We start from the raw sequence: 15693 nt of genomic DNA on the forward strand, positions 1-15693 counted from the left end.
ATAGTTTTATTTTTGCTTTCTCTTTTCCTTTTTTTTTCTTTCTTTCTCGCTCTTTCCATTCCATTTGCTTCTTTTTATGGAAGGCCTCGAAGAATGTCGATGGCATTTCTTCCCGCATCTCTACTTGCCTTATGTTTTTTATCTGCCCTTATGGTGTATGTACGAATGCATGGCGTTGTGTTTTTCTTGCCCTGTATAACTGGGCGTACAATTTACTTGACTGGTCTGAACTTGAAGCTTGTACCCAGTGCTCTCTCTCTTCACTATGGAACCTTGAAATCATCAATTCGGCCGGCGGGCTATATACTACTACTACTACTACTACTACTACTACTACTACTACTACTTCAATACTGAATCCCCAATTCTTCCCTCCCGCGCTTCTCTGCTAAGAATAGGGAGATTTGGTTCCCCAATTGCTCTGCCCCCCAAGTTTGCACCGCTGTGGCATCATCCTGGCAAGGACTTTTTCTCGATATGAGCTACTATGCCTGATCCGGGAAACCGCATCCCTCGCACCTACCACCTCCGTTGCCAACCACTTTTCAAGTACACAGATACGATTTACGGTCCACATCTCAATCCCATTCTCAATCTTCCTCGTCAACACATTCGTTAGCATCGACACCTTCTTTGAAAACCAGCTCTATATCATCAACTTCTGCCATTTTGAGCCCGATAACTCCAGGCACAGGAACGCCGCTTAAATCAGTTCTAGTTCAACTGAAACCGATCCCTAAAAGAAGGATCGCAGAGATGGAAGCAGGTAACGAGGAGGAAGAACGCAGCCCAGCTACTACTTTGCAGGAAGCTGAGTATGCACCAGTATGGACCTCCGACCTTGGATACCCTGGAGATATCCCCGATGAAATTGCAGAGTATCTCGACCCCGGAGTGGAGCAAGGCCGCTTTATTGTGGGCTCTCTATCAAGCATCTTCTGGCTGAAGAAAGTGGAGGTTCTAAATGAACTCATCTTCGACCCGGGCCATAAGTTGGAGGACGAAGTCTACAAGATTCCACATGGCGGAACCTGGTTTTGGTTAATCGAGGCGTTATTTGACCAAAACAAAATCCCAAAGAGGTATATGAACCTGGTTTCATGGGAATCTAGCACGGTACACGTACCTACAGAGATATCTCTTACAGAAGGAGAGGGAGAATAAGATCATCTTCTTCCACATTAGTCTTCCAGACAGTTAGATCCCCCATGAGGGTTACAATTGGTAGCACGTCTTCTTGATCCGGAGGAGCCTCCAGGAGTCTGTTTTACGTTTGAGAGCCTCGATGACGCACTCCCACAGTTTCCACTAAGAAACCTTGCTCCGATTTTGTCCGCCCTCCATTCCCATCAAACATCTTGGGAGCAACCCTCAAGTGGAACCGCAAGAGAGCAACGTTTGCAGAAGGAATTGAGAGTCTTTTAGGGGACCTGAAAATGGTCGAAAGCTATACCAAACGATCACACAAGGGCTTTATAAGCCTTACGACCTTATTTTACCCTATTATTACGAACTCACACATGAACAACGAGTTCGGACCTGGTTTCTACGCTTCCCCTTCTCTCGAGACCGCAATCACATATTGCCTCCCGAACTCAGCACTTCTGATCTTCGATGATCCAGAGAACCTCTCTAGATACACTCTGAGAGGAGAAGAATGGGATACAATCGTTCTGTATTGGACTGGTCTCCAGGTCGGCAATCTTGACGACCGGGTCCCGCCTCAATGGAGAGGTGTGGATATAATTGAAGGGCAATCTCACGAGGAGCCACAAAGCCGAATGGCGCAAGAATGGAGGGAGATGAAGTCCAGGGAGTGGGGGTCTCGCATGCCGCGATCAAGGAATTCGGATCCGCTCTGAGGATGGTAATTTGGTTTACTTAGATACTCCGTTGTTCGAAGTCCAAAGCACAAAAGGGGGGCTGCATGCCATATGAAATTTCTCTATTATTGAGTCTCTGTCTGAATACTTTCCTTCTTAGTCACAGGCTGAGGCACAGGTACTGTCGGAACCACAGGTTCATCAATACAATCAACTTGAACAACCTGATGCTGAATTTGTCCCTCACAAACCGAAATAACAAGCGCACTTAATTGGTGCCCATACAAACAGGCCGAATCAAGTCCAATCGTATACTTACCCACCTGCAACCGACGCTTCGCATCATGACCAAAAACAACCGTCGTTCTAGACTCCTGACTCTCCTGCCACAAATCCCATTCCTTTATCCAACCTTCTTCGCCAAAGTCCTCCGTTGGGAGAAATTCTGCTCCTTCACTCGATGCACGATTGAGACTCCGCATATGCATGATAGAATGCGGTTCTTGTCTCTCCAGTGGAATATTCGGAACGAGGCCCGCGTGTACCACGATTAAATTCTCGCCAAAAGGCGATGGTATATCACGGGGTAGTTCGACTCGTAAGATTAATGGTAAAGAGGCTAGCCATTCCAGATGGTCTTTCGAAAGTTTCAATGCCGTGGTGTATGTTGCAGCACCGTGCTGCACGTCATCGGGACGAGCATTGGCAGCCATGTGTTTTTGGAAATTCTCCATGTCGCCAACTAGTTCGAAATCAGGTCCAGAACTCGGACCCTGGGGTCTCTCTGGTGTGGCCTGCCCGGGATCCGAGTCCCTGTCGCCGCGAACACTAGTCAAAACCCCAGCCTGCACCAAATCATCCCTTCTGGCATTAATCTGCTCAGCCGCATGCAAAACTGCATTTTCATGATTCCCCCTCACTGCACTCGCGCCTAGCTTCATGGCAAGATCAACTACGCCAGCGCTATCGGGCCCTTTATTAACGAGGTCGCCGACGAAAATCAGGTGGTCGTCGTTTTGCTGGGAGAAATTGACTTTGTCTAGGAGTGATGAGAGGGATTTTCTCATTCCGTGTATATCCCCGATAATGACTAGACGTCCGCGGGCTGGTCTGGCTGCATTTTCCGAAGCTGAAGCTGATGGAGGGGCTTGCTTTAGAATGTGGCTTGTCGGGAGGTCTGAGATGAATGTTTCTATTGGAAAGATTTTCTTGGCTGGTTTTGTGGTGGCCATCTTTTTGAATTCCACGGGCCACGGCTTGTATACTGCGGCTAATAGTTGAAAGATGATGTTGGTGGTCGGGGAGTCGGGTTGTCTGTCTATGCGGGTTGAAGGGCTTCACGGTATGAGTTGGTAAACTTGGAACTGAATCTTCTAAACTGCCAGGACACTCCGCTGTAGTTTACTGTATTTTACAGTAGCTTTCATCTATCTATCGTATTTTAATTGGGTACTCTATGTCCCATGCGCCACAGAGGGGTTTCACTAGTAGTTATCAGATCTCAGTATACAAAAAATGCTTATTCTATCGTCATCTAGAAATGTGGTAAGAATCGAAACAATGACCATATCATTCATTCACCAAAACAAAACAAAATGTATAAGAATAACTGTGCAATCCCCTCTCTTTTCAGCACAAGAAGCAGTACTCAATAACATTGCAAAACAGAAGATCAAAATCTATCAGCAAACTGAAAAAAACCCAGAGAGCCGAAAATGAAGTTCTAAAAAGATATCAGCTCGAAAGCCCGATAATATAGGGAGTGACGGTCAATAGAATCCCACGCTCTATTCCCGCCAAATATCAAACAACGCGAGCTTCAGAAGCCTCTACGCCATCATTTGAAATCGTTGGAGATTCATGAACAACAAGGTTGACCGGTCGCTCCGGTTCATCGGTCTGTCCGGCACCAGGCTGTTGCTCGTTTGTGGAGGGTTTAATCACAGAGCGGCCGATGCGGAAGATTGGCGGATTCGGTGTAGCTGAACGAATACCACGCTTGCGAGATCGAAAACTATCATCTGACAGCGGAATTGCGGTGCTATGCGTGTTACGTGAGTTGGAGATAGGAACGGGCTCGGGCTCGTCGATGCTTGTGCTGATAACACTTGAGATCGTTCGTGGTAGGTGGTAGCCGGCTTTTCCAACTGGTACAGAAAGTCCATGCACGACCTGGTAGTACTGATAAGTAACTAATTGAGGAGGGGACATTACTTCTCGGGAAACTCACAATGCTGCAGATAACCAAGAACCACACTACGACGTTCACGGCGTCGGCGACCCTTTGGGCGTCTTCTCGGGTTTTGCCATCGACTTTGATGTCGAGCAAAAACTCTCTACTGATTGAAAGGTAGAAGACTGCGCCAACGCCAATTGGGCCGAAGAAGCCGACAAAACACGCCTGTGAGAAGTGCTCGATCTGATGGATGTACTTGTGCATGGCAAGTACAATCGGCAATCGGCGAACGATGAGAATGAGAATTCCCAGAAAGACAAGCCGGTAGATGGGGATGATGTCGTTGTTTAAGAAGGACGGCCAAGGGCAAACGGCGCCGAACCACATAAAGACAGCTAGGTTGAGCAGCATGTCTATAGTAGGCTGGAGAGAGTCGTCCATGGTCTCAAGGCGGAACCAGTCACTAGAATTTAGGTCAGAACTCGTCCCCCGGGGCTTAATTCTAAGGGATAGCATACTCTTGAGTGAAGACATTTCCGGCAATAAAACATGCGAGAAGGTCATCAGTCCCGATGAGACCGCAAGTTCCTACAACAAATAGCTAGACAGAGGATATTTAGTTAGCAAAGGCAACATGACAAGCCAGCTCCTCTTTATTTAGAAACTTACCGCGAGCGCAATTGCGAAAACCAGAAAGCTCTCCCGGTCCACGTAGTGCTTTTCTTCCGCCCAATGAAGCAGCTTCCTAGCCAGCCAGCCAGTAACAGCGCCATAAACAACACTGAGCAGAATGGTGTAGACCCAGGTTTCATAAAACCACAGCGCCATAGCCTTCCCTCCGCCACCGGTGTACCCCGCCCCATTCATACCCAGATACTTTAGCAAGTAAATGCCAAAGAAGAGGAACGGGTAACCGAGACCATCATTAGCACCAGACTCGGCGACGATGATTCGCTGCAACGGTCGGGGGACATGCTTGTCGGCAAATTTACCCTTGACAATGGAGTTAGACAGGACGGGGTCGGTTGGCGTTACACAAGCAGCCACGATCAGAGCATGGAGGAACTGGAAGTTCGGAATCATAGCCCATATAATGAGACTACTGAATAACCACATGGCAACCATTCCGGGACCCAGAAGTAGCGATAAGCTCCGCCATTCGATCTGCAGGTATCGCTTTGGCAACTGCACTCCGGCTAGGACCAGCTGCACGCCGAGCACCAGGCGTGTGAAATGCAAGGTGATTGCATCGAGATTTTCCTGCGAGTGCAGCGCGTAGTCTTCGGGTCTTATGAAATTGGCTGCATGAGGCGAGAATGCTACGCCGGCAAGCAATGAGATCACTGAGTTTGAATTAATACTGTGGGCTGGGCTGGGCTAATTGGGTAAAGTGAGTGCTTTCGGCTGACTTACATGCTTCAGAGAGATAAAATTGCTCCTTGCAAAGATAAGATACCAGTCCGAAAAGAGAGACAAAGCCTCCCAGTGTCGCGCAGACTATGTTGAAATTGATCAATGCGAGGCTCGGCATATTGGTCCCTTGCAGTGTGAGGCACAATGTCGAACTTGCGTGCTCATGCGCAGATGCGCCGACCTATGAAGCTGGGGAGGTTCGGCTTGTTTATAATAAGTTACTCGACAGATGCGAGTTAAATGAGAGTGAGATGAGATCACGATCACGTCTCTTGGTCGATGTGCCACAAAAAAAGCTATGGCAGGAACAGCAAGCGAATGTTATTCAATCATAGTTTGGAAAGTCAGAGGCGAGTATATAGAGATCATAGGGTAGAGTATCGGTCGCCAAGTAAGCCAAGCCACGGTTGCTGGAGAAGAAAGCCTTAGCACGGAGATGCAGTTCTCAGGTTGTTGTGGAGGGGAAAGGGAAATCTTGCGTCGGGCGGGCATCGGCGGTCATTTGCATCCCGATCATCCGCCAAGATCTATAAACTTTATGTCCTCGGTGCAATCATTAATTCCAGGTCTATTTAATGCCTACTTTTGAATGGATGGTATTTTTATTCTCTTGCATTACTCATAACTATTATTTGGATATCAGAAATCCTCCTCCAACAGCTCATCAGGTAAGTCGCGACTGGCTTCCAGTGCCTCGGCCTTCTCTGCGACACCTCTGTGAGCTCCATTCACTGCTAACCGATCAGCAGCCTCATTTCCAGGATCTTTCGCATGGCCCTTGACCCATTCGAATAACGTCTTCACTTTCAGTTGCACTCGTTCTTCAATATTCACGAGGACCGATTCCACTAGATCCTTATTTTCAACTGGTTTGCCGTCTTTCGTCATCCAGTTATTGCGTTGCCAGTTCTTATACCACACGGTTACACAGTCAATTGCATATCGACTGTCCGTCACGATCGTTACATCGCGATGCCGAGGAGCGATATCCAGAGCCCGAAGAATCGCTGTTAACTCCGCGCGCTGGTTGGTCTGGCGATTGCCTTTCAATGGCTCCGAAACATTTCTGCTAGCGTGATGAATGTGAGTCAGAGAACTAACATCCTTGAGAGAGAGGTGGATAATGTAGATAATGGGGGACGAGGGGGGGGCAAAACAAACCTTGAATCTCCTGGTCCAAAGAAAACCCCAACTCCAGCCGATGCCAACGCGGTCCCATTTCGCAATGAACTTCCATCGGTATAAATACGCAGCATCCCCGGTATCCCGCTCACTTGTGTCTTAGTAGCCACCTTCTTAGAAGCGTCCTTGTAAACGACCTTGCCTGTCGCCGGGTCCAGCATAACATTCGGATCAAATCCATCTTCCGCCCCGCGTGGCAACGGTCCATCTCCAGCTGGGTATTCTATCCCGTCTGGATCTTTGGGGTTTTCAGTTTCGATTCCATGACTTCCGGCTGGCTGTTTGACTTCTCCAAACCCGACCGCGGGTGGAACCCGTTGTGCTCCTCCTGCTTTCACGAAAGCTTCTGCTTCTTCGCGCGTCGAGAATTTCCGATATCGCGGTCTTGTAACGCCGCGGATTTGGTCTTGCGCTGTGGCCCAGTCTGTATATACCCCGGGCGCGCGACCACGTTGAATGCCGTAGAATCTGGGCTCGGAGCTTTGCGCGGAAGCTCCACTGATCTTGCCGCCTGTTAGAAACGCGTTGGCGTCTTCATAGGTGAGAAATGATTGGACTGTATTGTTGCGCATGGGTTTGTTAGTTTTTTATTTTCAGAATGTAGATTCGGGGAGAGAGCTCTGAGAGGGTTCTGGGGCAAACAGTGCATTGAACATGCGGGCCCGGACAGCACTTACAGATTGCGCCCTTGAATCCCGTAATTTGAGCTAGACAATCTTGCCACCCTTCATAAACCCCCGGTGTGAATCCCTTCTTGACAGCATAATATTTTGTACCGCCAGTTCTTTTGCGCTTCGTGCCCGCAGCGGGCGAGGCAGAAGGTCGTGAACGCGGCGAAGCTTTCGGCCCGGGCGCCGGGCTAGGCGAAGGAGTAGTCCCGTTCATGGAGTCGGTCCAGTCGTCGCGAATTCCCGAGTAGAGGGGTATTGTGGGGAGAAAAGAAAGAGAGTCGTGGGATCGCGTCTGTCCGGTTTGGAAGTTCTGTTGCGGTTGCAACCCAGTGCGAATTATCCAGGGTCGCGTAGTGAACCGCGGGCGACAGCTTAAGAGGAAACTTCGGAGCCCCAGGGTTGGAGCTAAAGACCAGGCTGGAGCGTAAATTGTGAAGATCCCGTGCTTCGGGATAGTCGAGATGTTACGCAGCGAAGGAGAGAGAGAGGAGGGAGCTCTTTGGGGGGTTTTGAGGGTAACGAGACGAGGGGGGGGGGGTCGAAGTCAAGTCAAAAGGGGGGGGGGAGACCTTGCCCAATTGGGACTGTCGCAGTGGGAAGCAACAGAAACAGAACATTCCCCAAAATCAAAAGATAATTAAGCTCGCTGTGTAAATGGATATCCGGCTGAGACCGGACAGTCGGTTTATCTTTACTCCTAATGTTCAATTCCTATGAAGAATACTATTTCCTTCTCCAGAGATGTACTTCGACGTCTACACCTTGGGAAAAGGGTATTTTCAAGCCCACAACTTAGGCGAAATCTTGCGCGATTAATTCAGCATTTAATTCAGACTATCTTGAAAGCTTTTAAACAATCCTAGAGCTAGATTTTTGCCAAAACTGTTGCCGCGACCTCTTTTACTTCTTGCTGTATACCTTTAATCAGCTCGTCCACAGAAACGACAGCATCAATAACTCCAACACTCGCACCACTAATGAAGTTTGTTAGTTATATTTTCACCGCTAGTAATGATAATCAAGTCACATACGCCCATACTGTTCGCCGATGGTCCTGTCCCATCTTTCTAGCATCATTATACCGCTGGATGACCTGTTCGTTGGTAACACCCGATTGGGAATCAGTATAGCTAACTCCAATCACAGCTCTTCCATCATATTGTGCGGGCCAAACATCGGTGGATTGAAATATGTCATGCTGAACCGATTTGACCGTCGAAATAGCACCGTCGGTGGCCGAGACGATTGCCTGCTTTATCTGCTCTGCTGCAGGACACTCTGCAGTTGCGACGAACTAGATTCCGTACGTCAGCTTGTCTCTCTTTTCTGGCAGTACAGTATCTTCTTACTCTTGTTCCCATAACAATTCCATCGGCGCCTATTCAATATGTGGTCAGTCTTTGCCCAGAAACTTGAACCATCAAGCAGGCACAAAGATGTGCTACCTACCAAGCCCCAAAGCAGCAACACACCCTCTCCCATCAACAATCCCCCCGGCCCCCAAAATAGCAATCTTCTCAGAAGCAGACTTCGCACGTACTGCATCACGCACCTCCGGCAGAAGTGACATAAGACCAGCCCCCTGCGCCCATTGATGTCCACCCGCATCAGTACCCTGCGCAACGAGAACGTCCACGCCCTCATCAATGGCCTCTTTAGCTGCTTGTACAGTACCAACCTGTACAAATATCTTAGCCTCCCAGCCACTCTGCTTTTGAGAGTCTCGAATCATTTGCACGAGAGATCCGTGGTCAATATCTGCCTTGGGAAATGCGAGCCAGATTGCGGCTACTCGGTGCTTTTGCAAGATAGTGACGGCATTTTCGAATCCAGCGGGACTGAATGTAATAAAGCCAACGCCCATAGGCAAGGCTTCTGTCGGAGATGTGATTCCTGCAATTGAACGGGCTTTTGATAGGGTTTTGTCTAGCTCTGCTAGCTGCGTTGATTCGGGCTTGAAATCGAAGCCGCCGCCGATGAAGCCTGTAGATTGGGTTAACTAACAACAATCTGGGTTTTATTTCGTATTGTAGATTCCGGGTGGTCTTCTCATGTTCAACTTAACGGAGACTTGGACTCGGACATCTAACGTACCTAGGCCACCAGCTTTATTGACGGCGTTCGCCATCTCGCAATCCGAGAATCCGAGCATCGGGGCGTTCGCGATGAAGGGACTAGTCGTGTGGGGAAACCACTTCTGCAGAATCTTTGGTGATTTAACGGCTTCCATTTTGCTGCGTGTGATGGTTCTCGACGTGAGTATATTTCAAAGAGGTGAAAAGTAATGAGGTCTTATGATGACGGTGGGGTATCCGAGAGTCCCGCCCCTCTGACATCTTACGGCGGTCATATATGATTTAGTGGAAGGGTGGGCCTAGTTACAGTATATGTGCTCGGAACGAATATATCAGTGAATTTATAGTTCTTCCTATTCCTCTTTTACCGGGCAAGCAACAAAGAAAATGACTCGCATCGCATCGCGGTGCCACCAGTATCCTCCCTGCAGGAAGGACATCAAAAATACAAAAAGAAGAAGAATGAATATGGCGCCACCCGGATTCGAACCGGGGCCACCTCGGAATTGGAAATTGCTACTGTCCACTATAGGACAGTAATCGACCACAACGAGGCATCTTAACCAGCTTGACTATAGCACCTTATTTGATGAATACTGACACCGATTAATGCTATATAAGCCGGAACTCTCTTACCTCACTACAATAATGCCAAGTCCGGTTATCAATATACACTTCTTCGACTAACTATTTGATCTCTGTCGAAATAGCTATTTTTCTTTCTTATTTATCGAGAAATAGTATACAATGAATTCCTTCTCAGAGGTTGTTAGATACCTGAGCGACCTCAGAATAAACTCACAGTGCTAAAAGGACCATGGTTGCAGGAAGGATGCCTACTAGTAGTATATATAACCACCGCCAGGGTGCGAGGATGCTCAGATACTCACAGAGATCAACGTAAGGCGTAGCATACGAAGCAAAGGAAGCAGTAGCGGTTCGACGAAAGTAATAGCTTGAGGAGAATAAGAAGGAAGCTAGGATAGAAGGCTAGATACACAGGTGTATGGCGTGGATGCCTAGAGTGGTGCCGTAGGCATAAGGCATCCACGAATGGTAACAACACCAGTTCGTTACACAGGGCCCCGGGGCCGAATTTGTCAATTCAGAAGTCCTCCAAGCCTTGAAAGCCAATCTTTCATGACTTAACTATATCTCTGCATCAACGGAGAACCTTACGAATGTAGGCCCACGCCTTGACAATGTTGTCTCGCTCTGATGCGATCCGAGAGAACGGGCATACTCTTCGACCGAATTTGTATCATTCTTGAGGAGACCAAGCACCTGTGCGGCATTCAAATAATGCAACTGGGTCATTGTGATTGATGTAAATCAACTCCGGGATGGCGAGGACCAGATGAATATTCAGCACCCCCATATGCCTTTGTTTTCAACCATGTTTACATCTCTAAACGATCTTACTAGGCCCACATCGCATATATTTTGTACTTTCCATAGTATTTAAAATGAACACACTCAAGTACTCAATTGGCCATGTCCGTACTAGTCCGTACTGTAACGACAACGTTCCGACATTATGTATTGGCTATCAAACCGCTGACTAACTTAGGTAATCCCAGGACCGCCTGAAACGGGCGTTTTCATCGTATAAGACTGGGGTTCGAGTGCCAATCGGCCGATATCTTTCTTTCTCTCTCCGCATTTGATGACTCACATTAGGTACGGATCAAAGCTTCATTAACCGCCTTGCCGCCACTTGAAGAGGAGCAGTGCCAGTGATAATTCATGTCACCTACCAGTAGCTATATACCTTTCTCCTAATATATTTCATATACATAGTGGCCGACACAAAGCTTTCTGTATGGTAATGATTATACCTCGAGGCCTTTCAAGGCTCCCTGAGTTTAGGCCCATGTCCATTTACAGTTCAGCAAGGTTAAGGCTAGGCCCGAGTGGAGAGAGCGTAACCCAAACGCTGAATTCTCTGATATTTATTAAAGAAAGAAAGCAATTAGCAGGCGTGAACGTCCGATTGACTTCAATATATGAAATCTATCTACCCTAAACCAAGCTTTATAACCGATCAAGACTTAGACGGGATAACTGTCATCACTGATTAATACAATAAAGCACCCTACAGGTACTTTTCACGTCGTAAATTTAGATTACATCAGTAAACAGAAATACTAGAGGATTATAAAGGAAAAACAAACTACGGAATAGCATATAGCGCTCAATCCCACATTTACAATAGAAACAATCAAAATAATCAATTTAGAAGTTCTCGAGTATATTTCGGAGATAGGATATTGGATGGTGTGATGTTTGTTACAGTACATACTGCCAGTAGCGGTGGTGCAGTGACTCTTTGATCTGTAGGACTGGGTTCGATTTCCAGCGCTGGCGCAAAATACCACCATCATGTCTCCGTGGGGAGACGCATCAACCCGGGGTAGTGGAGTTACCCCAGCCTTTCCACAGGTTAAAGTGGCGACAATCACAGGCCTTCGCCGGTGAGGCTCAAAGTTCACCGTGGAAATTTGGTACAAGCAATAAGAAAAGTGGATCGAAAATCATGTATTTACACAAAAGTGGTAGGCTGCATATTGTTCGCGAGGTTGATTATAAACCTCATCCACTAGGCTGAGAACGGATTCGTTTTTGGTCTAGTTGGGTAAACCAACTCGCGAGGGGTCAGCGTAAATGGAAATTATCCATCAATCCATCCATACTGTACATACTGCAGAACTAATTGGAGATGGAAGAAAGCAGAAACCAAAAGCAATTCGCTGCCTCTGAGCAGGGGAAATAGAGGTGCTCATCCCCATTGAGAACCAGCCATCAAGGTGTGCATACTGTATATATGGTGTTGCTCCTGACAGACTGACCGGCGCGAAGTTTGTCAACGACAATCCGGAGGTGTTGCATGGGAGCGTGCACATTGCAGGTATCCGTACTTGACGACATACAAAGGGGTTGGGGACCCTGATGCTGTAGACAGCTGGAAATGCAAACTGCTTCCAGGGTGGTAAAAAGGAGCCATCGAGTGTCAATATCCACGAATGGCTAGAGTATATGTGTTTGCTGTGAGCGGCCGAATCAAGAACCTGAGCCTTATCCAGGCATACGGCAAGACCCCCATTTGGTTATCATCCTCTATGGGGGCTTACTAGTAGAGAGAGTGACCCTGCGACTGTTGTTGTGAACAAGGTGTAGTTTCCGGGTTCGTTCAAGCCATGCGAATGTGACTTTTGAATTAGGTATAACACGGATATACAAATTGCTAACTCACAATCAATTTCTATCGATGCACAATCCATCCAACCCCCCACGGTCGAGGCCTCATCGCGGCCAATTTCCTCCGAGTCCGTCCAGCTCATGCACCTCGGCCACATTGCTGTCCAACTCCTGTATCGGCTCTGGTTTTTGTGCTCCATGCACACCGAGCCCGTAGCTCTGGCCCGGCGCCCATTTCTGCTGCGACATATCCTCGTTCCCGGTACTATTCGAGTAGAATTCTGAAATTGGCCGTCCGCTTTCTGAGGGTAGTCCGGGAGAGAGCGAGGGCAGGCTGATGCCTGCTGAGGAAGTTGACGTGTATTTCGAGTCCTTTCCTGCCGTGCCGGCAGGGCTGGAGAATTGCGAGTCTAAGCAAACGCAATAAACATCAGCCAATAGACTTAGATAGATCTAATCCGGAAGGAGACTGGTACATACTATGGTACGGCGACGCCGGGGATGGATACATCCTCTGATGCTCGCCCTCGACAACAGTCGGCGTGTGCCCGTGTCCACTCATCGCAGCAGCCTTCTTGTTCCTTCTCCGCATGAAGAACCAGACGAGCACTCCGATAATCACCAGCGCCGCAACAGCCCCAACCACGATTCCCGCGATCGCGCCGCCGGATAACCCATCCCCTCCGCTACTACCCTCATCATCGTCATCGCCTGTGCCCTCGTCTCAGGAACAGGGCGAATTGACCCCGACTGGACGAACTCCACGCAGCGGCAAGTAAATCATCGACTGGACACCCCGTCTCGCAAGCAGAGCTCGCGCAGCAGCCGAGGAAGGGTGGGTTCGTTGAGGTGCAGGTATACCAGTCCGCGTTCCCGTTCGCGGAGTCGATGCACGAGTTGGGCGAGATTTTGTCGTAGAGGGAGGTGTCAAATGAGGCGGCATAGACGTTGGGGCATGGCGAGGTGCTGTTTGCGTCGACGTTTGTGCATGGGTCCGAGGAGCAGCAGCCGACGAAGTGAGGCGCGTCCGGGCACACGTACCAGGTGCCGCCTGACGGGCAGGTGAAGTGATTCGAGCTCGAGTTCGACATTATGATTACAGTTGTATTCTGTCTTGATAAAGACTATTGCCTGCGAGAAAAAACGAACCATAGAATGGGAGAATGGAATAAACCTGAAAACTGCGGGGTCAGGAGCGTTCCACCGAGCCAGGGCCCTTGCGTTTCGAAGAAAACTCAGCAGGCCCAAGGCTGTGGGGAGTTCTTGATAGTAGGATGATCGTTGCTAGGTAGAGCTGACTGAGGCTGAGAGCTTGGCTGGGAGTTGCGCCTCGAACTGGCGTTGGAACTACTGCAAGCCTGGCCGAGCCCAGCGAATTTTGTGCGTCTTTGATTGGCAGGTCCAGTGAAGGATTCTAGGAAAAGAGACGAACCTGCGGCACATTGCTAGATGCGTTGTTAGCGCAGAGACCGGCTTGGGGTCCGAATCTCCTGCCTGTTGCGGCTGATGGGAGAAAGGGAATTGAGGGCACGACCAGCACCTAATGGTGGTCGCTCGTATAGATATATAGATTCAGCCCTATGCCACATAATAACTTTAAGAAAATAATTGCCCTCACCAACTATAATATCCCCCTGCTGGGTTCGTGTTTCAACTTTCAACGCCCAACTTTCAGGGATCCAGTCTCAGCCCCAAAGGCCAACGAAGTGGAGCTAAGACGGCTCCTTGGCTGCATTTATAGATATCATATCGCAAAGCTAACATAATTCCCAACTTGAACCAAATTAACCACCCAGTTAACCTGGTTACCTCTTCAAACACTCATCACGTGTTCGAGATGGATTATTGCGCGTACTTCTTGGGGCAATGTGGTCTTATTTGTATCAAAGAGACCGACCTGGAGTAGTTACATGGTCTCTTTAAATACTAGATGGTTGGGCGCCGAGGTCGCCGCAGTGCAGGAGCTTGCGGCTGACAGCGGTCCGTGCTCTACCGGCCAGGTCAATCTCACGTCGAGCAACCGCGGGGACGGGACGTGGTAAATACGATGCAACGCGGTGCGATCCGTCACACAGCACGAGCGCTGTCCCCCACATGATTGCCCGAAGGTAGGGGGCGGGCGGCAATAATTGGTGGGCGACGTGCAGGCAACGACGACATTTGCACGACTCGCCGCTAGAGAAGCAACTACCGCGGAGCCACATGGCGGATGCAGATGCCGAACCTGTTCACACCCCATGCAAGCTTTTGATGGGTCCAGCCCTGCTAGCTGCAGTTGTTTTCAGCATAGAGTGTGTCAACTTAGGATTTCAGAAACATTTTTTCTTTGTACAACATGGAAGCCAAATTCGAATCCAAGTGTAAGCGGCACGAAGGGGAATAACAAATATGTCGTGAAGCAGAGACCGATTGCGTAGGCGAACTATACTGCTTTTCTAATCGTCACACCGGTCCAGACGATCGAAAGCGCCTGCTTCATGAAGAATAATTGGATTGCTAAGTTCAGAGCAGTATCTTCGACTTCAAGGTGCGACTTAGCACTAAATGTTATCGGTTGCTCAATCCTGTACCTCTAACCCCTACCAGTCGACTTTTCGGTCGCGGAGAAAACAGCCCTTGTAAAGCAGAAGTGGCTTTGGAGAGTTTCGAACCAGCTTTGTGGGCTTGATATCGTAGGTGATTATTTGTTGGGCCATTTTTATTAGAAGGGACGCAATAGATGGTGGGAAAGTGAGCGATTGATACCGGCCAAAGTCTACCCATGTCCCTGTTGGATTTATAAGTCGCCGAAAATAATCTGATTCCGAAATAAGACACATCCCGACCACAGCCAATATGGGTACTTACGTCGGAGCCTAAGACGCCTGCACTCGGGGTTTTTGGCCGTAGTAGGGTCGTCGCCCCCGCCCCACCCCATCATTAAACAACCTGGGGTTAGAACTACAAGAGCTTATATTCGTTACATGGGTATCTCACTACGGTGCTGCCTTTTCTTTCGTAGCACAGAAGAAGTACCACGGGTCAACAATAGTTGAATCGGTATTAGATAGAGCATCATTGTTAATGCGTCACGTTCTGATTGCCGGGGAAATGTTCACCCCTTTTGGATATAGCCATGGTTAAAGCCACTATATTCTGCGATGCTACCCATCGGT

General features: G+C 48.6%; 6 protein-coding genes across 6 annotated transcripts; 1 reads left to right on the plus strand and 5 right to left on the minus strand.

Moving 5' to 3' along the window:
* Positions 1–756: 756 nt before the first annotated feature.
* On the plus strand, positions 757–1862 carry N7481_006444 (uncharacterized protein; the record flags this gene model as incomplete). The annotated part of the gene is made up of 2 exons (XM_057265663.1): positions 757–1116; positions 1314–1862. 2 exons carry the CDS (start codon positions 757–759, stop codon positions 1860–1862), a joined length of 909 nt encoding a protein of 302 aa, XP_057123383.1.
* Positions 1863–1948: 86 nt separating this feature from the next.
* On the minus strand, positions 1949–3055 carry N7481_006445 (metallophosphoesterase family protein; the record flags this gene model as incomplete). The annotated part of the gene is made up of 1 exon (XM_057265664.1): positions 1949–3055. One exon carries the CDS (start codon positions 3053–3055, stop codon positions 1949–1951), a length of 1107 nt encoding a protein of 368 aa, XP_057123384.1.
* A 571-nt stretch (positions 3056–3626) lies between these two features.
* N7481_006446 (putative Na/H antiporter) lies at positions 3627–5530 on the minus strand (the record flags this gene model as incomplete). The annotated part of the gene is made up of 5 exons (XM_057265665.1): positions 3627–3995; positions 4054–4462; positions 4518–4600; positions 4669–5342; positions 5413–5530. The coding sequence occupies 5 exons, from the start codon at positions 5528–5530 to the stop codon at positions 3627–3629; spliced, it is 1653 nt and encodes a 550-aa protein (XP_057123385.1).
* A 521-nt stretch (positions 5531–6051) lies between these two features.
* N7481_006447 (RNA-DNA hybrid ribonuclease) lies at positions 6052–7479 on the minus strand (the record flags this gene model as incomplete). The annotated part of the gene is made up of 3 exons (XM_057265666.1): positions 6052–6478; positions 6574–7150; positions 7272–7479. 3 exons carry the CDS (start codon positions 7477–7479, stop codon positions 6052–6054), a joined length of 1212 nt encoding a protein of 403 aa, XP_057123386.1.
* A 651-nt stretch (positions 7480–8130) lies between these two features.
* N7481_006448 (nitronate monooxygenase) lies at positions 8131–9495 on the minus strand (the record flags this gene model as incomplete). The annotated part of the gene is made up of 5 exons (XM_057265667.1): positions 8131–8239; positions 8297–8559; positions 8615–8643; positions 8715–9248; positions 9360–9495. 5 exons carry the CDS (start codon positions 9493–9495, stop codon positions 8131–8133), a joined length of 1071 nt encoding a protein of 356 aa, XP_057123387.1.
* A 3148-nt stretch (positions 9496–12643) lies between these two features.
* On the minus strand, positions 12644–13629 carry N7481_006449 (EGFR-like transmembrane domain-containing protein; the record flags this gene model as incomplete). The annotated part of the gene is made up of 3 exons (XM_057265668.1): positions 12644–12948; positions 13019–13261; positions 13284–13629. The coding sequence occupies 3 exons, from the start codon at positions 13627–13629 to the stop codon at positions 12644–12646; spliced, it is 894 nt and encodes a 297-aa protein (XP_057123388.1).
* Between the last annotated feature and the right edge of the window lie 2064 nt (positions 13630–15693).

Source organism: Penicillium waksmanii, assembly GCF_028829765.1.
Source record: "Penicillium waksmanii strain IBT 27052 chromosome Unknown utg000005l:1.0-5232799.0:1.0-5237142.0, whole genome shotgun sequence".
NCBI classification, from domain to species: Eukaryota; Fungi; Ascomycota; class Eurotiomycetes; order Eurotiales; family Aspergillaceae; genus Penicillium; species Penicillium waksmanii.